Source organism: Balaenoptera borealis (assembly GCF_965194805.1).
Source record: "Balaenoptera borealis genome assembly, chromosome: 11".
Classification (NCBI taxonomy): domain Eukaryota; kingdom Metazoa; phylum Chordata; class Mammalia; order Artiodactyla; family Balaenopteridae; genus Balaenoptera; species Balaenoptera borealis.
The window spans coordinates 24,331,709-24,353,567 of record NC_138868.1 but is presented as its reverse complement, the minus strand read 5'-3'; the positions used below and the strand labels follow the sequence as shown (position 1 = coordinate 24,353,567).

General features: G+C 42.1%; 1 protein-coding gene across 27 annotated transcripts in view; it reads left to right on the top strand.

Annotated features, from left to right (window-relative positions):
* The window catches only part of CD44 (CD44 molecule (IN blood group)), an 87,491-nt gene extending 70,632 nt beyond the window's left edge, over nucleotides 1–16,859 (top strand). For 20 of the 27 annotated variants that reach the window (XM_082343708.1, XM_082343718.1, XM_082343717.1 and 17 more), the window contains 5 exons: nucleotides 26–232; nucleotides 3,215–3,280; nucleotides 7,661–7,732; nucleotides 9,908–9,986; nucleotides 15,918–16,859. In XM_082343708.1, the coding sequence (XP_082199834.1) occupies nucleotides 26–232; nucleotides 3,215–3,280; nucleotides 7,661–7,732; nucleotides 9,908–9,986; nucleotides 15,918–16,122 (629 nt within the window). In that variant the 3' untranslated portion in view covers nucleotides 16,123–16,859. The remainder of the gene's footprint in view (nucleotides 1–25; nucleotides 233–3,214; nucleotides 3,281–7,660; nucleotides 7,733–9,907; nucleotides 9,987–15,917) is intronic. The other 7 variants (XM_082343704.1, XM_082343700.1, XM_082343722.1 and 4 more) reach the window with 1 other exon arrangement.
* Nucleotides 16,860–21,859: the final 5,000 nt, after the last annotated feature.

Sequence of the window (21,859 nt, the reverse complement as noted above, 5' to 3'; positions counted from 1 at the left end):
TACCATTGATTCCACCTCCACACAGATAGGAATGATGGCAGAGGTGGCAGAAGAGGTGGAAATCTTCCTGAAGACTCAACTCCTTCAGTGGAAGGTTATACTCCTTATTCTCCAGACACAAATGAATACAGAACCCTCATCCCAGTGACCCCTGCTAAGACTGGGTCCCCTGAAGTTACTGAAGTTACTATTGTTGGAGAATCTACTTCTAATGTTGATCTTTCTTTACCAGGTAATTTGGCCATTTGTTATCTGCTTTGCTTTCTCTATAGGGAGAAACAACACATCCTTTCATATAGGGGATTTCTTCTGTGTAGGCTGTGATTAGACTGACTCGTAACATGGGAATGGCTTTCACACAGATCATCATTCTAGCGCAATAGATTTATTTTAGATAATGTTTTCATTTGCCTGTGAAATTTCCATTTATATTTTGTGACTTGGTTGTTACGGCAGAATTTCTTTCTTTGTCTTCTTCCTGATCTTGTGATATATTTAGTTGAACCATATGAAGTGGATATTTTTGTAAGTAAAAGTAGTCAAGTATCAATTTCATTTGATTCAACTAATATATGCTGCCTATGTAGTAAGGTTTTACCCAACTTGTGAATAATTTCCATATACTAATCTCTTTGCTCTGAAATTCTCTTTTATTGGTGATGGATTGGTGAATTTTACTTTTGGTGAAGGGCTTATGGATAACCTCTTCTAACTATGTTGTACACTTAAAACTATATGATTCAATCTACTATTAATGAGTAGGCGCCCTTTCTCTTGTTGTGATGGCAAAGAGATGACTGAAGATGACTTATTCAATTAAGTTACACATGGAACTAGCAATCCTCCCTGCTTCCACTTTTGTTTCTCTGTTTGCATTAAGAAACTAACATTGAAGAAAAGGGAACTGCAAAATACACTGGCTAAGAAACTAAAATTGAACTCTCTCTTCCTGGTGCCAACTGTTCAAATGTTCTTACCATTCAACCATTAAGGGATCTTAAAGATTCATGATTTTAAACATATATATATATGGTAGCATATGTGTGCGTATATATATATAATAGCATATGTCTTTTCCCATCCCCCTCCCTCTCAAAAGAAGAATAAATCTTATGAGAACCCAATGTGTAAAACAGATAACAGCTGTGATACTGTGACTTGATGTGGGACAGAAAACCCAGAATGAGAATGCCACGTACTTGGCCTCTAACCTACAGCCCACATGCTTGGGCTGCCCATCCCAGGGCTTCAAGGAAAACAGTTTTAAAAATTACTAACCTCGGGCTTCCCTGGTGGCGCAGTGGTTAAGAATCTGCCTGCCAATGCAGGGGACACGGGTTCGAGCCCTGGTCCGGGAAGATCCCACATGCCACGGAGCAACTAAGCCCGTGTGCCACAACTACTGAGCCTGCGCTCTAGAGCTGGTGAGCCACAACTACTGAAGCCCGCATGCCCAGAGCCCGTGCTCTGCAACAAGAGAAGCCACCACAATGAGAAGCCCGCGTACCGCAATGAAGAGTAGCCCCGACTCGCAGCAACTAGAGAAAGCCCACTCACAGCAATGAGGGCCCAATGCAGCCAAAAATAAATAAATTTTTTAAAAATATACTAACCTCGACAGTATTGGCAAGACAAAAGCCCTTACATCCATTGGTTCTTTATTCAGCATAGGTCTGCCCTCAGTTATTAAAAATTCCTAGCAGCAGTGTCAGTATTCTTCTGGAGAAATGAATCTTAGAGCGCTGCCTGGTTTCTTTTGGCAAAATAGAGCCCTTTATGCAGCCAAATGAATTTAAATTTTAAATGGCAATTTTAATAGTTACAGTAGCCTTGAAGGATTACATAGTCTATTTGTTAGTAAATAAAATACTTTCTACAAAATTGATATTTACATACCCTGATTCCTTCTACATTCTGTGGTGGTACAGACAGATTTTCCATGGTTCTCCATGGATTAAATGATCTATCACCCTTGGTTTTCTTCCAGAACACTCAGATAAGGCTCATTTCCTCCCATACATTTTTTTCTCCATCTTTTTGCTTGATGTTAAGAATGAAAACATCTGGAATTGTGGTGGTGGTGATGGTGGTGGTGATAATGGTGATGGTGGTGGTGGTATTGGGGGTATTGGTGTTCAGCATTTCAGCAAATGCTGTTTTCAGTTTTTCTAACCATCAGCCAAGGAACAAAGTAATCTATCTCCCCCGTACAGTTACATAATAGATTACAGGTCACCTATGTCTGCCTTGTCTAAATAAGGACATGGTGAAGATCAGATTACTGTGTATTCCTTTTAAGAACCTTTCATAATGGGTGACCATAACCATTTTATGAACTATTGTCCTGTGTTTTTTGCTTTAAGATTCCATTACAGTTTTGGAAAATGTGTGGGGAGGAGGGAGAAGATCGAGAGTTTCCATATGCTGAACCCAAGATTTGACCTGTGGATCCAGATTTTAGCAATTCATAAACTTGCCTCAATCTAAAGCCTTTCGGTGATGGATGTTTGAGAAGATGGGATTATAGTAACTCTTGGTGTTAAAAATACAGATTTAATTTTGGGGAAATATTATTTGGAACATAGTCTAATAACCAGGCACGCCTTAGTCACGAGTTAGTTATCACCTCCCCATTTCTTTTTCACTTATTTTCAGACTCTTTTTCTCTAAATAAGCAGTTGACTTTTCTCTTTGAATTCTTACATGATTCAACCCCAAGATCCTTTATTGCACACCAAACCTTTTTCTATTTCCTGCCTCAGAGAAATCTCTTTAAATGTCTCATGCCCTAAGTCACAGAGTACACGCATTCGCAGTGATCACGTTTGTCATAATCCAAAGCATATAGTCCTTATTTCAAAGACACAGTATCAATTCCCCACCTCACACTTGCCAAGACCTCATAATATTTTTGGTAGAGTGTTACAGTTTGGGGATTTTTACTAAAGCCACACTTCCTATGGTCATCCTTGCAGGTCTGTGCTGTCCCAGTTTTTAAAATTTTGATTAGAGCTCTAGACCACTCATCAGTAGATGAAGCAATGAACAATATTTCATATCGTGGACCCATTCAAAGCTCCTTTGTCATTGTTTTTGGCTCCCTTTAAAAGGCTAAACGTTGTGATGGGCTGTGTGAAAATGCACACGTGGGGAAAAGCAGATGGCAGTGTAACTGAGCACAAAGTACTGAACCTCCCTTTATTGCTCCTTACAGAAGACCAAGACTTATCCCGTGACCCCAGCGGGAGGTCCTATACAACTCAAGGATCCGAATCAGCTGGTGAGTTTGAGCTGCTTTAGTCATTTATTGTTATTGTCGTTGAACCTGCTGATTATTAATGAAGTATGAGTCAGTGTCTCCTGAAGAGTGGTTCTCATACGTTCTTTGCATGCATCACAGTCATGGGGAGGGCTTATTAAACTACATCGCTGGGCCTTATCCTTAAAGTTTCTGATTCGGTAGGTCTGGGGTGGAGCCCAAGCATTTGTATTTCTAATAAGTTCTCTGGTGATGCTGATTCTGCTGGGACAGGGACTCCACTTTGAGAACTACTGCTTTCAAGAAAGTTCTTCCATCTGAAAGGATCAGGAAGAATTCAAGCAGGCACCCAGTTTAACATTGCATTACACCAGAACGATTAAGAACATGGGCTTTGGAGAAAGAATGGCCTGGGTTTGATTCCAACTCCTCCACATGCTAACGAGAGACCTTGTTTAAAGGATCTGAGACTCAATTTCCTAACCAATAAAATTGGGATAATAATAATTGTCACAGGGCATTGTTTTAAAGACTAAATGATGTATACTTGTAAAGCATTTAGCATAACCTCCCCTCCCCGAACATGGCATAATAGCTAGCCTTTATTGAGAATTTACTGTGTGCTGGTGGCATTGTTCTAAACATTTTACATGTATTAGGTTGGACCATATGAAACTGCCATTTCTGTAGGTCAACAGTCAAATATCATTGATTTCATATGTTTCATCTATTATTAACTCGTTTAATTATGTCAGTACTATTATTATCTCAATATTACAGATGAGGAAACTGAGGCTCAGAGAGGCTAAGCAACCTGGCTGAGTTAACATGACTAGTGAGCTGAGTGGTGGAGCCAGGTTTCAAGCCCAGAGGTCTTGTATTGCCTCTAGAAGCAGGATCTGGAGAAAGTACCCTGTCATGACCATCATTACTGCCGTTAATTACTGTAATGATCACACCCCTAGAAACGTTACTCCAGGCAGCAAAAGTAGACCATAAGGCAGGTTGACTTGAGACCACTGACGCTGGGGCTACTGAAAGGTTCTGCCAGTGCCGTCTCACTGTGGTCTCCCTGAGAGTCACCGGTCCAGGTGACCCCATGCAAACCAGGTAAGCCATATGAACTATTGTCCTCCCCTTCCTGCCCAAGTGGGAGTCGGGTTACTTCCAGGCTTGAAGATTCACACACTTACAGCAAATATGAAGATGGATATTTACATGGTGGCTTCAGTAATAACCTATACTGTAAGAGCACAGGGATGTAAGGGCCTAGTAGAAATGCTCCTAAAATAAAGACAGAAGTCCCAAGCTCTCTGGGGGCCTTGGGTGGGGCAGTTAGCCTTTCCCAGCTTCAATTTATTGGTAAAAAGGAGATCAGAGCACTGGCCTCTGTTACCTCCTAGAGTTCTTGTGAAGAGCGCGTGGTATCAGGAATTTGAAAGTGTTTTGGAAATGATACGGATCTCTGACTAAAAGGAAGTGCTCTTTAAAATCAAGAGACCCCAGCCACTCCAAGTGTGGTCCCTGGACCAGCAGGGACATCACCTAAGAGCCGGCTGGAGATGCAGACTCCCCAGTCATCCCAGACCAGCTGAATCGAGAGCTGCAGTTTAACTAGGCCTACCCCACCCCTCCCACTAGGTGGTTTGTATGTATATTGAAGTTTGAGAAGCACTGTCTTAGACTTTTTCCTCACAGTCAGAGCCAGTTGAATGATCTCTGTGCATATGTCTTAGATGGGATCTCACATCCGAGCTGCACTGTCAAGCATCCCTCTTTGCAGAACTTCCCCAGCCAGCCCTACCCGGGCTAGATTTGCAGGCCTCTAGGGCACCAGGCCAGGCGGCCTGCTGTGTCTTGTGCATCTTCTCCCATCTTCTTCGGCTCTCGCTTGAAGTGAGAATCAGGTGGGCGGGAGCAGTCTCTTTGTTTGCCTCCTGTGCAGGTGTGTATTGTTCAAAGGGGAGGTTTCATCTGGTTGTACACACACCCAGATCTTTCCTTGCTGGGAGCACTTTTTTGAAAATCAAAATAGAGATTATGATCCATTAGTGGCCTCCCATTCAAATATCAAAGGCTGCTATGAGTCAGAGAAAGACCAGCGAGAGTGGTGGTGCCTCTTAGGTGGTTTTCAAGGCAAGGAGCTCTAGTTTAGATGGCCAGTATCCCATGACCTGTACAGGCAAACACCTGCCAATAATGACCAAGGCCTCTGGGAGGCAGCTAGAGGAAGCCCTTTGGACTCCTTCTGAGGTTTGTAAAGTAAAAGGCCACTGTCAAAATGGCCTGCTGAAACAGCCAGATGTCTGGTAGACTTTGTTTTGCTCCATTTTGAGTTTAACAAGAACATCAAATTGCATAAACAGGAGCCATTCTACCCAAAATAACCACAGCCATCAAAATTTCAGAGTCCCCTATGCACAGTCTACAGTTTGACCCTCTGAGAAAAGACCATTTAAGGCCTGGCCATCTCCATTCATTGATTAACCAAACAGACTTCCTTGGATTTTTTCTTCCCTTGGAAGCCTTCAGGATTCTGCAGTGGGGTCCTACTGGGTAGGGAAAAAGAGTTGATTTTAGTGGGAATTTTTCACATTTCGCTTTGAAGCAGTGGAGGAAGCACAACACACACACACACACACACACACACACACACACACACACACACACACACAAACCAAAACTTTCATTTGGGTGAGTGTCCTTCACAAGATGTCTTAGAAGTTTCTTTTAAAACATAATTCCTCCCTCATTTTGATGAACCTCCCGTTCTGACTTGTGGATTCTTTATCTTGTGATACTTCCTGTTCCTTCCAGTTTGAGATCCTTTATTTGTCTCCTTATTTGGTTTTGTAGCAGTAGAAAATGTTGTCTTCTAAGCAGTGCATGTTTCGGGAATATATTAACAGGCACTCTCCTTAGGGTGATTTTTCACAGACAGAAGGGGCTATCACCCCTCCCACCCCAAATCCTTATTTTTTAATACCTATATTTATACCTATTGAAGATATTGGACGTGGTTTTTAGATTTGTTTTCTTTTTTTTTATAACTTTTTTTTTAATTTTTATTTATTTATTTTTTGCGGGGGGCTGTGTTGGGTCTTCGTTTCTGTGCGAGGGCTTTCTCTAGTTGCGACGAGCGGGGGCCACTCTTCATTGCGGTGCGCGGGCCTCTCACTGTCGCGGCCTCTCCCGTTGCGGAGCACAGGCTCCAGACGCGAAGGCTCAGCAGTTGTGGCTCACGGGCCTAGTTGCCCCGCGGCATGTGGGATCTTCCCAGACCAGGGCTCGAACCCATGTCCCCTGCGTTGGCAGGCAGATTCTCAACCACTGCGCCACCAGGGAAGCCCTAGATTTGTTTTCGACAACCTGGAGCATTTGAATCCCCAAGGGATCTTGTTAAAATGAGGATTCTGAGGTTTGGGATGAGGCCTAAGACTCTGTATTCCCGGCAAGCTCCCACGTGATGTTGCTGGTCCAGGGTAGCAAGGTCCTAAATTAAAAACAGAAAATTGTAATGCTACTGTGTGCAAGCTCGTACTGCCCGCTGCGTGACAGGCCAATTAATGAAGAGGTGAGGTGTTGGGGCCAGGAATAGTGACTTTATTCAGAAAGCCCGCAGACCGAGAAGACGGACTGGTGTCCCAAAGAACGACCGTGCCTGAGTTAGAATTCAGGCTTCTTTTATCCTAAAAGAGGAGGGAATAAAGTCAAACTTTTCCTGGTTTCCAGTCAGCCTCCGGAGGGGATGTGTTAGTTTCTTCCTTCCTGCAGTCCTTCACAGGTGAGGCTGATCAGAGTGTTTCCTATGAGTGAAACAAAGATATTTTACCATAATGCTCATTCCCTGGGAGGCAGAGTTCCCAGAAATGGGCCACTATGTATAATTTAAGCTTATAGGTAACATCCCTTTAGTGACTGACTTGTAATAGAAACAGAGGTTCTTCCCTATTACAGTAACCGCACACAATTACCATTCTTGTGCACTTCTTTAAACCTCTGTAAAATGATGAAGTGGATTCTACTATTACCCCATTTTATGAGTGAGAAAACTGAGACCTAGAGAGGGATGACTTGACCCAGCAGATGTTGCTGGCAAGAGACAGAGGTAGGGCTTGAATCCAAGGCTGTCCTGCTTTACAGCCTCTTAAACACTGCATAGTACTGCTGCTGAGAATTCTCATGCTCTTGTAGAAAAATAACATTTCCAAACCTTAATCAAATCGAGTTTTTCTGGGGAGGTGTTTTTTCATGCAACACATTATAAATGTCTGTGGCTTGAATCTATAAATAGCTTTACAGTGATGCAGCACATAGAGATTGGCCTTATGTGCTACTCTTTAAGGAACTTGTGGTGATGCGTGCCAAACTTTGGTTGAGAGATGTTGTTTTTCTCTTTAGGGCACTCAAGTGGGAGTCAGGAACGTGGGATAAACACAACCTCAGGTCCTATGCGGAAACCTCAAATTCCAGGTGAGTTTTGAGCTGTGAAGGAAAAATAACGCTAAAAGCGGGTCTCTCTGAATGTCCCAGAAAGGAAGCAGAGACCAGCTGGAAGGCGTATTCTCCTACATGTCTAACCTTGAACCTGATGGCTCCTCTTTTCAAGCTAAAGGGTGAATGAGAGCACTACAGCCTCTTGGTGGGAAAGGATGGAACATTCCTTTTTCCCTCGGTCCCATAGATTGACTGAGCTCATATTTAGACCTGTCCCTGGTCTGTCCCAAAGAAGCGCCATGTTAGTTACTACAGCTTCCTTCCCAAATGAGTGATCACCCCAGGGGCTCGTTGTCATCCCCTGACCCTTCCTATCCCAGTCATCTCTTTACTTCCGGGTTTGGGGAGAAGCGTGTAAATTTCCCCTTGCATTGCAGACAATGGGGAGATACAAGGGTCATGTTAGGCGGACTGAGAATATTCTTCTGGCATAAAAACTAAAAGAAAAACTACTTTTTCTCGAGGGACAGTCTTTACTGATCCAGACAGAAGAAAGTTTCAGAATGTGTGATGTGCAGTGAGAAGGCTGGGCCACTGGCTCCCTTGAGCATCAGGATTTAAGGCATTTGAGGCAAATTCTTTATTTGACTTGGGCTCAAAACTGGGCATTTGTAAAGGGGGATTACAATAAAGGAAGGTTTTTCCTAGGGTTGTAAATTACTCTTTTAACTTTTAACTCTCTTTTACAATAAAGGAAGGTTTTTCCTAGGGTTGTAAATTACTCTTTTAACTTCAGAGGTCTCCAGACTGAGCCTCCCTTGGGGAGAGGGAAGAACGTGGTATGGCCCGCGTCCCCTTACCTTGGCTTACCTGAGCAGAGCACGTGGAGAGGGGGAGCGGGCTGAGGGGCTGGGTGGGTGGGATGCAATTTGCTATAATCAGGCAGCAAGATTTTCCCCAGCTCTAGTGAGAGTGAATATGGAACATCTCATGGCTAGAAACCTGGGAAAAGAACAGAAATGGTAACGTCCTGTCAGCCTCCCCACCTCCTAACTCTACCTCCTTCCCCAAACTCATCTAACCAGGGAGAGGTCAGATAGAGGCAGTACTGAGCAGGAAATCAGGGGAGAATCAAGCTTCCCAAAGAAGAATGGCCAGTGAATGGCTTCCCATTTTTCTTGTTCCTTAAGCTTTAGTTCATTGCGTGGATATACGGCCCACTTTGCAATTGACTTGCAAGTTGTCAAGTCATATTTTAATCCTACTAAAGCTTGGTTTTAAAACATATAAATAGCATTTTATTGGTCTACAAGTGATACATTAATTTTTGGAGACATTTTTGAAAATACAGCTAAACAAAAGGGTAAAAATATAAATCCCTTATTATCTACCTCACCATCCAGAAATACCATGGTTACCATTTTCACGTATGTCCTTTCTGTTATTTTTCAATCTAATTTCTATACAAACATGTAATTATACACACTGTTTAGTAAACTACATTCCCAACTGGTTGGCTACAGCTTTCCAATGTCATTAAAAACTCTTCCCCTGTATCTTAGTACACAATACAATGGATGTTCCCTAATTTGTTTAACCAGTCCCTAACTGTTGGATAGTAGGTTGTTTCCAACTTTACTATCACAAATAGCACAGTAATAAACATCTTTATAGCTAAGTCTGAGGTCCTATATATTCCTAGAAGTGTTAATGATGGATCAAAGGCTGTATATCTTGAAGGATTTTGACAAGTTTTGCCAAATGACCCCGCCCTACACACACAGGAATGTCCTTTTTCCCACCCTCTAGTGGCCTCCATTTTTGTTCCTTAATAAAATGTAAGGTGAATGCTCTCATATAGGAAAGGAATGTTCCTTTTAAGGGATGTTCCTTTAATTTATTTAGTAACATTGCACCAACGGCATCTACAAGTTTCCACAGGTCATTCTACACATTTTTGGAAACGTGTTTTTCTTGGGAGGACTTGGAAATCTTGACTGATGATAAGAGATGAAAACAAGAGTCCTGTTGAGCAAAGACCTATAGCAAAATGGTTCTTCCAGTATTATCTGGCTATTGACTGGACCTTTGGTTGGACCCATGTATAGAGCTGACTGTAATTCTTTTTTGGACCAGGTCAATTTATAAAGTGCATTTCTGTTTTCACAAGCTTATTTCCCAAGTTCATGGATATCTTTTGCTTCCCACCAGAATGGCTGATCATCTTGGCATCTCTCCTGGCCCTGGCTTTGATTCTTGCAGTTTGCATCGCTGTCAACAGTAGGAGAAGGTAAGGGGATGCTCCTCCGGGCCTTCAACTTTGAAAGGGCATCATTTAAACTTGGGCTGTATAACTACTAAGTATAAAACAGATAAGCTACAAGGATATACTGTACAACACTGGGAATATAGCCAATATTTTATATTAACTTGATATGGAGTACAATCTATAAAAATATCAAATTACTATGTTGTATACCTGGGACTAATAGAATATTGTAAGTCAACCATACTTTAATCTAAAAATAAGAAGCCTTAGGTGATATGTCCTTGCTGCTCAGAGTGTACCCCTGGGACCAGCAGCCTCCACGCCCTGGAAGCTTGTTAGAAAGGCAGCATCTCAGGCCCTACCCCAGACCTCCTGTATCAGAGTCTGTGTTTTGATAAGACCTAAGGGATTCATGTGGACAGTACAGTTTAAGAAGCTCTGCTCTGGCATACTCCTTAGATAAAGGAGACTGTGATTATTTGGACTTCTGCTTTTAAATAGTGGTTGACTTTTTTGTGGTTCTTAATTTTGGGGGGGTTAAGCCCATGGAGACTCTATGTGATGAAAGTTGTGCAATATCTCACCAGGAAGACATAAAAGATATACTCATTCATTGATTCATTAAACACATATTTATTGTGAATTCATAGTGCACAAAAACGCTATATAGAGATTCAGGGGTTGGCCCTTTAGCCTGTCTGAGGCCCCTAGAAACTTCTAGAACCCTTACCTAAAGCAGGCATTGGGTTTGTGTTTTTATTTGCTGGGTTTTTTTTTTTTTTTTTTTGGAATGACAGTATTTTCTGCTTTCTGGAAGCTGTCATTGAAAGGATTCAGGTTACGGCCTAGGTAGAGTTCCCTGAGACTGAGGTGTATGAGACAATAAAAAACTTTCCTTAGGGAAGTCTGAAAAACGACAGCTCCCTAGAACTGGCATGTGGGCTGTTTTCATACTGTCAAACGTCCCCTCTCTCCTACCTCAACCAAGGCCTATCGTTTTGGAATGTACACAATGCATATACCTGATTGAGCTGTGACCAGGCTCTAGAAATAATGCTACCTAAAATGAAGTGAAGGAGAACAGTAATTCTAGCATCAGAGGAAATGAGCTTTCACAGGGGTATTCCAGAAGTGTAATTCTAAATTTCCTGTTCAAGATGCTCTAAAGAGCCACGATTTTTCTCCAAGCAAATGCAGAGGAACATTTAACCTTTGGTAAACATTCCTTGAGGTTTCTTCTTATAAGGCAAAAGAATCTTATATACTTACATACAGGCCAGAAAATACCCCTCCATTTGGGGAAAGACCTGGAGAAGATTCTAGAATCTTTCCTGTTGGCTTTTGGAAAGCAAGAAACAGCTCATTTCATTGTCGTGTTACAGCCCATGCAGTATCTCTACTTATCGGAGGAAATCAAATAATGTCGTTTTACGCTGGTACAAGTTAAAGAAAGTGCTTTTAAAGTCGAATAGCTGTGTTGCTATCTGTACCTTTGAGGGCATAATAAAAAAAGAAATTAGTCATGATAGCCAATTGTATAAGGAACAAAAACTAGGAAAATAAATCTGAAAGACCTCCTAGAAGTCTCCCATGACTAAATGGAAAGAGCTTTTTTTTTTTTTTTTAGTTGAATTTAAATAATGCGATTTGAGGGAGCCCTTACAAAGAGTCTTTATACTTTCCCTCGGCTTCTGTGTTTTCTCCTAGATGACTTTTGCTCAATTAAATATGAATTTCCTATTGTCAGAAATCAATCCTTTTGTTCCAGGCCTTAGAATGCACCACTTCTGCTCACATATACAGTCCATAAGCTTTGTGCATGTCACCATGGAAACGCTGGCCTCAGATGCTCTCGGAGTTGGGGAGAACTTGGAGAAGCATCTCCGTTGTCCCCAGAGCAGCTTGAGTCCCTAGGGTGTAGCTGGTTAGCTCCTGTGTCGCTTCTCATCATGTCTGCAGCAAAAATGGGCCCCCTTGCTTTCCTCCCCCTCCTCCCAAGACCAGTGGTCACCCTGGCAACAGGCAAACAGGGACACACAGGATCTGGCACAGCAAGTGTCTCACAGGGAAAGTAGCTGCTTGGATGCTGTAAATTACTATGTCCTGATTTGATAATCAAAAACAGATTTGCCACGTAGCTAAAGGGTGGTTAACAGCTGCACAGGCCCCTGAATGTGCAGTGTGTTTCTAAAGCCGCCAGCCCATTTCTAATCCTCTTAAAAGGCTGAGGCCTTTCTGCTTTGCGCGCTGCATTATAGAGGGATACAGAATCCTATTTTCATCAAAGAAAGTTTGGTTGAAGATAAGAGGCCTACAGCAGCCATTCATTTATTCAGCAAACCTCTTTTGAGGGGTGGCTACGACAGTCAACACTGCAGAGAAGAGGAAGACATTAAAACGAAAAGGGTACCATCCCTTCTCTGCAAGAATCTTGAGCTTTCGTGACACTATTGGCCTGTTGAATTTGAGTCAGCTAATGTTTATTGAGAACATTCTCTGGGCCAGGCCCTGTTATGTGAACTACAGTTAAAAGATAATAGTGGAAAAGCATTAATTGCTGAAGTGGAGGTGGGAGAGTTAAACATGGGCTTCCATGAGGAAGTGATGGGTGAGTTCCGTCATCTTAAAGCTGTAGCAGTGTAGCTCACTGTAATCTCTGCTCACCCAGTCTCCTTCTGCCCTCTACAGCAGAGGTGTCCAGTATAACTTTCTGTGATGACAAAAGCATTCCACATTTGTGCTAATACACAACCACTAATCACTTGTGGCGACTGAGCACTCATAATGTGGCTAGTTCAACTTAAGAAGTGAATTTTAAATTTTATTTCATTTGAATTAGCTTAAATTTAAATAGACACATCTGGCTGGTGGCTACTGGATGGAATGGCAAAGCTCCAACACAATGCAGAATAAATCTCTAAATATCTTTAAGGACTGTCAGGTAGAAGAGACAGAAGGTCAGTTGTTAAGTTACTCCCCACCCACCCAAGTCTTTCAGGATAAATTCCCCCATGCCCTAAAGATACGTTACCTGGTTCTAAACCCCACCCGCTCCTGGCCAGGCTTCGGTCTGGCATCTTCTACATCGTGTCGTCACTGCATCCTCAGCTAATGCCTGAGATTGAAGGGGAAAGGAGATACAGGCAAGAGGCAGTTCAGTAAAAATCTCTGACCTTTAGAGTCATAAAGTCATAAAGTTGCAGATCCGGTGTAGTTCCTGCCATAACTAGCGGGGTAGCTTCGGGTGATATGCTCGACTTCTTGGACTCAGAAAAGAGGTTAGCTGGATCACCTCTGAAGTACCCTCAGCTCTAATGTTTCTTTTAACATTCCTATAACTAATAAGAATGAAAAAAATTAGAACTTGCTTTTTAAAAGTGCTTATGAAAGGCCCGGAGCACCAAATATTGGGCTGAGTTATTTATGAGCATCACCCTGCCCTCCTGAAAGAACTCAGACAAAAAACAGAGACCATGAATCCAAAGGGAAATGGGGTCAGGACCAAACCCAAGCCCAATATTCCTAAGCCCTGCACATTGAATGTTACCCACTTTCAAAATCAGCTTCGTTTAGGGTAATAACATGACTCCCCACTTCACCCCCTTGCACAAACATTTTTTATGAGTATAAATCACTTCCCTGCAATATTTCATCCAACTTCTCAAGTACACATTAGGTAGGTGAATGGGATTTACTTTAATAAGACACCTGTTCTCCAAAAAACATCTGATGCAAACTAGTATATATAGAATGGATAAACAACAAGGTCCTACTCCATAGCACAGGAAATTGTATTTAATATCCTGTGATAAACCACAATGGACAAGAATATGAAAAAGAATGTATATGTATATATGTATGTATAACTGAATCACTTTGCTGTACAGCAGAAATTAACAGAACATTGTATAAATCAACTACACTAAATAAAATTGAATTTAAACAAAAAACTATCAAAAACAAAGAACATATGAGATGCCCCCTGGCAATCTGAAAAAACATAAGCAGCGTCCACCTTTGGCCTTTTCCATCATCTTCAGAGTAAATATAACAAGGTGGGTGGAGGTAGCCAGAAGAAACAAACCAAATACATTTCATATGGCTCTGGTTATATTAACAATGACAGCAAGTGCTTCTTGAACATTTACTGTGTTCCAGATACTGTTCTAAGTGCTTATCCAAGGCCTCGGTTTCCTCACCCCACGTTGTTCAGAAGAGCAACAAATAAAACAGTGGTAGACTTACGTATCCAGTGCCAGCCTCTGTTTCAAGGGATTTTCACAATTCTTTGACGCTGGTACTCTTAACAGCCTGGTGTTACAGATAAGAAAGCTGAGGTTCAGAGAAGTGAAGTGAGTTGCCCCAGGTCACACAGCGTTAAGGTCCCCAAACCAGGCCTTCCAAGCCCCTGCTCTTGTCTATGTGGACTGCATCCATATGCCCAGCCCCACAGACTGTCACAAGTCAAGCATCCTTCTTCCCCCGACCCCTCATCAAGCGTCATGCCAGAGGAGACAGGATCACCCTCCTATTCAGGATGTATAATGTCTACTTCCCCAAACAAGGGATTAAAGTTTATGGCCTTGGCAGTCCCAGAGGGAATGGCCCATGATCATTAATAATAGAAGCTTTGTCTGTACAACTCCAAATATCCAGTGGCAAAGTGAACAATTACGACTTCATACTGTTTCCAAATCTCCAGATGGTTAGTAGCATGAATAGAGTGTGGCAGAGCCCAGGCTTTTGGTCATAAAAGCCTAGATTTGAATATTGACTCTGTCCCTCAAGCTAGTTTCTAAACCTCCCTGAACCTCAGTTTCCACTGCTGTATAATGGGAATAACAGCTGCTTTGTGAGATTATTGTAAGGATTACATGAAATTACATGCAAAGTGCCTGGCATTCAGGAGGTGTCCAATAAATGCTAGCCCATTTCCCCTCCTCCCCACTCCAGATGTAGTTGTGAGGGTCTGCACCTCTGCTTTTGTTTGAGCAGCATCTGACTTCTAGATGTGTGGCAGTGATTATGTTACAGGAAAGAGGAAGCATTGCGTCAGGCTGGGTATGATAAAGCAATGCTCTGACCCAGCAACAAGGCCAAGGTCATGCTCTTCCATAGAAGACCTTCTGCATTTGAATCTTAAGTAATGTTACGAGAAATCTTAAAGTAATATTGAACAACTTGCCTAGGAGGTAGTTAAACCTCCTATATCCAGGGTTATACGGCAGTTAACCAATGTTAAGAGAAAAATCAATATGGCCTTATACTTCTAGAAAAGAGTTGTCTCATTCTTCTCGGCTTGCAGTAATAACCCTGACAAGGCCCACAACGTGTTGACCAGGAGAGGAAGAAATGGGACTTCCTTGAATACGCAGATCAGAATGATTTACAGTCGTTCCGTTGATGGTTTATCTGAGCCTGCAGAAACGGCTGGAGTTTAAAAGAGGCAAACATTTCCCTTCCGTAGTATGGTGGAAGAAGAGTTAGAACTTGAGAGTCAGACACACCAGGATTTGAATCCCAATTCTTTTAGTATTTGTTGAATAACCTGGAGCAAGTTATGGAATTTTCTGAGCCCCAAGATTTCTTTGGCTGTGATAATGGGATAATAATTGTACTGGCTTCCCAGAGCTGTGACCACTGATTCTCAAACTCAAGTGCACATCAGAAAGCCCTTGAGGGTTTGCTAAACCACAGACCCTGGGCCCCTCTCCTCCAGTTTTCTGATTCAGTATGTCTGGGGTGGGGCTGAGAATTTGCATTTGTAACAAATTTACAGGTGATGCTTTTGCTGCTGGTTCAAGGACCTCGCTTTGAGAAGTGCCGCTTGTTAAGAGTCAGTAGGATGAAACATACTCAGATTGTCATCAACTGTAGTGATGGTGGCAGTGACAGTGACGATGATAATTGGGTCATTGCACCCATTTCTCATGTGATTTTTTAAATTATTAGGTGTGGGCAGAAGAAAAAGCTGGTGATCAACAATGGCAATGGCACTGTGGAGGAGAGAAAGCCCAGCGGGCTCAACGGAGAAACTAGCAAGTCTCAGGAGATGGTGCATTTGGTGAACAAGGAGCCGTCAGGGACCCCAGACCAGTTTATGACCGCAGATGAGAGGCGGAACCTGCAGAATGTGGACATGAAGATTGGGGTGTAACACCTACTCCATGACCTTGGAAAGAAACCATTGTCAGAGACATAATCTTTACAGGGAGCTGGGACACTTCACAGATGCGATGTGCTACTGATTGTTTCATTGCGGATCTTTTTTCAGCGTAAAATTTTCTATTCTTTTTGGGGGTTTTTTTTTGTGTGTGTTTTGTTTCTTAAAGTCAGTTCCAATTTATAAAAACAGCATTGCTTTCTGAAATGAGGGCCCAGTTAATAATCGGCAAGAATTTGACTGTTCCAGTTCCCACCTAGAAGCCTTTCACCCCCGCCTGGGGTGTGCTATGGACGGCTTCTAGCAAAAGCCACACATCCATCTTCCTGACCCTCAACCTTCCCTCCACCCCACCCACCAGGGAACAGCCACCTGCTAAGGACATCCCCCAAGGCTAAGAGGGATTGGTCCCTGGGAGGAAATTTGAATAGGTCCATATTGCCTTTCCAGCAGCCCAATCCCTGGACACTTCTTTCCAGTGGGGTAGGGGAAGGGGGTGTACTGGTTACACATCCCCTTCTACAGACCCCCTGGAAAATTCTCAGATGCTTCTGGAAAATACCCAAACGGTGAAGCTATTTATCTGTAGTAAGCTATTTATCTGTGTTTTTGAAATATGAAACCCTGGAGGTCCTTTGATCAGAATGATTATTTTGTTGTTGTTACTTTGTCAGAGGCATAAAAGGGTTTACGCTAATTCATAATAAACATCTGTACTTCTTCCACTTTAACCCTTTGTGCTGTGATCCTTCAGTTTCTTAACCAGCAAAGTCTGGGCCCCGACAGCTCAACAGGGAGACATGAGAAGGTCCTCCTTGCAGCTTTTCATCTGAGTAAGCCCCCAGTCAGGCTTACTCACCCAAATCTCACAGAGGATCAAGGGAGATAGCTTTGTTTTATTTCTGAGGCTCTGAAGGCATTCTGTCCTGTCTTAGAAGCAGAATTGTGAGAGGAGGAGCTTCAGCTGCTCTGACGTATTAACGGCTACCTAGTCTCTCCCCTGAAAGGCTGTAAAAAGTCACATCAAATTTGCATGACCGACCATTTGTGATGTCCCATGTCCTAGACGCTGACCCTGTTCATGATGTCCAAAAACAATATGGAAGTGCCTTCTGACCTTTTGCAATAAAAGGAGAAACCAGTGGAAATCAACAAGCCTAGACAGTAGCCAACTGATCGATGCAGGTTGGGAAAGTGGGGTAGGGAACAGTGCAGATCCTGTTGGAGGATTTTTATGGCTGTATTTGCTTATATTTTCCCAAGCCAAGTCTGTCCCCAATGCAGTTGCTACTCAGGGTTAAGTTGAGTGCCTGGAGAATCCCTCAAAAGGTTACAGGACTTCCCACCATTGGAATCTTATCACCAGATAAGCAGCTTTATGGCCAAATAAGAGTAATGGCTTTATCCCTTGCTTGGCAAGTCCTCTGTGGTCTTTACTTATAAATTGAGGAGGCTCCGTTGGTCCTGGAACTTGCAAAGGCTACTTGTAATAGAAGAAATTGAATCTGTAAAGTAAGCGTTCCTATAAAATGGGACCCATTAAAAAGTAATCTGTTTTCTAAATTGATATGCTTAACTGGCAGTGTTTCTCCACCCAAATATGAAGAAGAAGGAAGAAATGAAAGAGGTCCCACATAGATCAGGGCTGGGCTTATACCAAGAACTGATTCTGAAGGATGTATTTAAAGGAGAGATGCCGGCTTTCTGCTCATTCTCAACCTCTGCTCTCCCCTCCCCACCCTCATAACCACCCCCCTCCCCCCGCTCATAACACCCTCTGCATCGTGGTCTTTGAAAATTTCCTTTCTCTTTTGTGGACGTCCTCGATCAGCTCCATATTCAGCTGCCTGGTGTTCTTTTTATTTTCAAGTTGAATGAAAAGAAAATGGACATCAAGCCATGCTGCTGTTACTGCCACTAGCGTCCAAGTACCCCCGCTTTCCAAGAGCTGTCCTGGGTCTGCCGCAGACCCAAACAGGCTCATGCAGGCTCTTTAACCTAAATGCAACAAATCACAACAGGATCAAAGTTCAGGCGGGCCAGACCAGGCTCTACCTGTCCCCCCAGATTCTCTCTGGGGTCCTGGATAGTCATATAAGTCTCACAGCTAGGGATGGTTTTCCACCCCTTCTAGACATTCCCATCAACTAGGCTGAAATAGGAGATTGTTTTCTACTTAATTTTGGAATTAAATATGATCTTTCCTTTTATTATTGTTGTCATCCCTCACTTGGATATACCCCTGTGTTCTTAAGATAGGAAAAGGGGAGGTCTAAAGCATTCATCCTTGGATGCAATACCCCTGCAATATTGCCTGTGCTCATGGAATAGGATATATTCTCTGCCACTTGAAATAAGGGCATAACTCCAGAAGCACAAGTTCACTACATGTCATTCCTGCCCGTGACTTGCCAGGTGGCCTGGGCTAGGTCATTAAACTGAGCCTTGTTTGTAAAAGAAAGGGGCCAGCATTTTATTATTTTGCAAAGCTTAAGAGAGCAAAGCTGAGAGCTTTGCAAACCTGAGGGCTTAAGGTGTAATTTTTCCTAGAACTGTAAATCTTTTGTGTCTCCTGAAGGCTTCCTTTAAATTAGCACCAGCTGAAAAATAAGATGGGGCAAAAGACAACTTCATATCCATATTTTGCAGATTCTAGCCTGGCAGAATAGATTTCTCTAGCAGAACCTCCCCAAAAGTTTTACATTGAGACCATGACACCTAGAATAAATTTCATAGCCTACGTTCATTCAATGCTGGTACTGCAGAGGAATAGGAGAAAGGAACCTCCGACTTCTCCAGGAGAGCAAAATGTGCTTAAGAATAATGTTCACCTTTGTGTCATAAGTATGCCTTTTGTAAATCACTTGTATTGAATTTTCCAAGAATAACTCATTGTTCATGCATGTACAATGACCGTTGTTTGATTTTTCACAGCACACCCTTCCTCTGATTTTTATATATATTTTAATGGAACAGTAATAATGAGGAAAGCATGATATGTATATTGCCCAGTTGAAAGCACTTATTGGAACATACTAAAAGGCTACTATTAAAAGGGTAAAGGAAATGGACTCAGGAGTCTCTGATTTAAAGGGGTGGGAGGTCAGGCGTGGATTTGCAGAGCTGTGATTATCTGGTTGTCTGCATAATTTAGACACGAAAGGCTAAAGATTTATGAGGTGGCTGAAGCTTCATACTCATTTTACTTTTTTCTAAGAAGAAAAATTACATGAATTTCTATCACTTGAGACTCTTCTTTTGGAGAAAGTGTATGGCCTATACATTTCAAATTAAAGGAGACACTGTGAAGTGTTAGTTCTTCAAAAGCCAAGAACTACCCCTGGTCTTCTAGTTAAAGAAAGCAGAGAGAACATGCTTGCCTTCATTCCTTCATGCAAGCCTCTAAAAGGACAATAAAGCAATATTGCAAAAAGGCATAAACCAATGGGATGAAAGAGGGTAGAGGAAGAGACAATATCAACAAAAATTGGAAGCTGGAAAGTGACGGTTCATTGATAACTGGGCAAATTTGGAAAAGCTGAACCCTAAGCCAGCAGTTGGGAAAGTTGAGAAGCAACCAGATTTGTGTAGCAGAACCCCCAAAGTCTTCTGTGGTGGAGAAGGCAGGGCTCAAATTAGGGGAATGGGTTTAAATGCATCTATTTAAGATGCAGTCAGAACCCCAGATCTTCTTTCCCACTCTAAGTAGCCGAATGACGGTTCTTTCCCAATCCCAGAAAAAAACTGGAAGATGATTCTCTAAAGAGGACAAATGAGAGTCTCTGACTGAGGGGCAACAAAGCATACACAGTTGACATTAAAAGTATCATACTAAAAAGAGAAACCTTACATAAGGAATGTTGAGTCTCCCTAGACTTTTTTTCCCCAACTTGGCTCCCAGAATGCTGGCAGCCAAGCATATATGCTCCAAGCAAAAGCTCAGTCTTTCTGGGGAATCTGATAAACTTCAGAGCAAACCTGAAAGATACTAACAAGATAGTTTCCCAAGGAAATAGCCCAGCAAAGCAATCTACAGTGAAGATCCCAAACTCTACCAGGTACACAGGGTTCTTAGCTTTCTGTAACTCCCTCTTACACATGATGAGCAGAGACAATTCACGGAGAAGAAAACTTAAAAATATATCATTATTAATCTCAGTAAGAGAAGAGGAGATAATATCTATCTATGAAAGAAGAACACAATGCTAGTGTAAAAAGGAACATTCAGTGAACAACTAAAAAAGAAGCTCTTTAAAATTTAAGCATGAAAGCACAAACTAAAAAACACAGCAGAAACTGTGCAAAATGAAGTTGAAGAAATATCCCAGAGAACAGAGCAAAGACAAAGCAATGGAAACAGAGGAGAAAAGATAAAAGTAGAGAAAATTCTAGGAAATCTAACATACAAATAATAGCAATTACAAAAAGAGAAAACAGAGAACATGAAGAAGAAACCATCTAAGAAATACATCAAGAAAATTCCCCAGAATTGAAGAGCATGAATACTTAGACTAAAAAGACTGAATGCTTAGCACAATGGTCAAAAACAGACCCACACTAAGGCACATCATCATAAAAATTCCTAACAACAGTCAAGGCAAAGAGATTGTCCTATAAACTTCTGAGGAGGAAAGTTTATATCATAAAGAGGATCAAGGATCGGAATAGAATTAAACTTCTCAACAGCCACATTGAAAGAGCGAGGACAGTGAAAAAAGCGCCTTCAAAATTCTGAGAGAAAGGTTTCCAAGCTAGAATTCTAATGTAGCTAAACCACAAATTAACTGTAAAGGTAGAGTGAAGACATTTCAGATACGCATTGTCTCCAAACCTATTCACCCATTCCCAGGCAACTCCTGAAGGATGTACTCCAGCAAAACAAGGGAGTTACCAAGAAAGGGGGAAACGTGAAATTCTGAAAGCAAAGTACAAGGAATTCCTAAAGTGATAATAAGGGGAGACCCTGAGATGACAGCTGTACAGCATATCTAGGGAACAATTAGTCCAAACTGGAGTACTGATTAATAAAGGAAACAATAAATGACCTCTAGTTAAAAAGAAGATTACTTTTTGGTTATATCAGTTAACTACTGATGTATTTAAAACCACTCCAAAACATAATAGCTTAAAATAACAAACATTGGTTATTTCTCACAAGTCCACCCATTGGCAGGGTGCTTCTGGGATCTGACTGGGGCTCAGCTGAGCATGGCTGGACTGCACGTGGCTGTGGTTGATGAACAGGTCAACTAGAAACTGGCTGGTCTACCATGGCTTCATCTGGGATGGCTGGGACCACTGGAGTCTCTTTCTATGTGTCCCTCACATGCCCCCAACCACCTGTTCCAGGTGACAGCAGATGCCCATAACACTTCTTGAGGTCCAGAACTAGCACTCTATCTTAACATCATTTACTATTGGCCAAAGCAAGGCACAAGAGCAGCCCAGATTTAAAGGCTGAGAAATAGCTTCTACCTCTTCATGGGACTTGCTGCAAAGTCCTATTGCAAAAATTGTAGCTACAAGAAGGCCAATGACCAAGGCCATTAGTACAATCAACCTAGGACAGATGTGTTGAAAGATTCTTGCGTTCAAGGGCATCTCTCATGTTTATGCTTAAGATACACACACCATTTTGGCTGTGTTGGCAACAGCATTCATTTAGAAAGCCATAAACAACTTCATAAATGCCATTTATTGGAAAAGGAAGAAGCAGGATCCTGTGTAAATA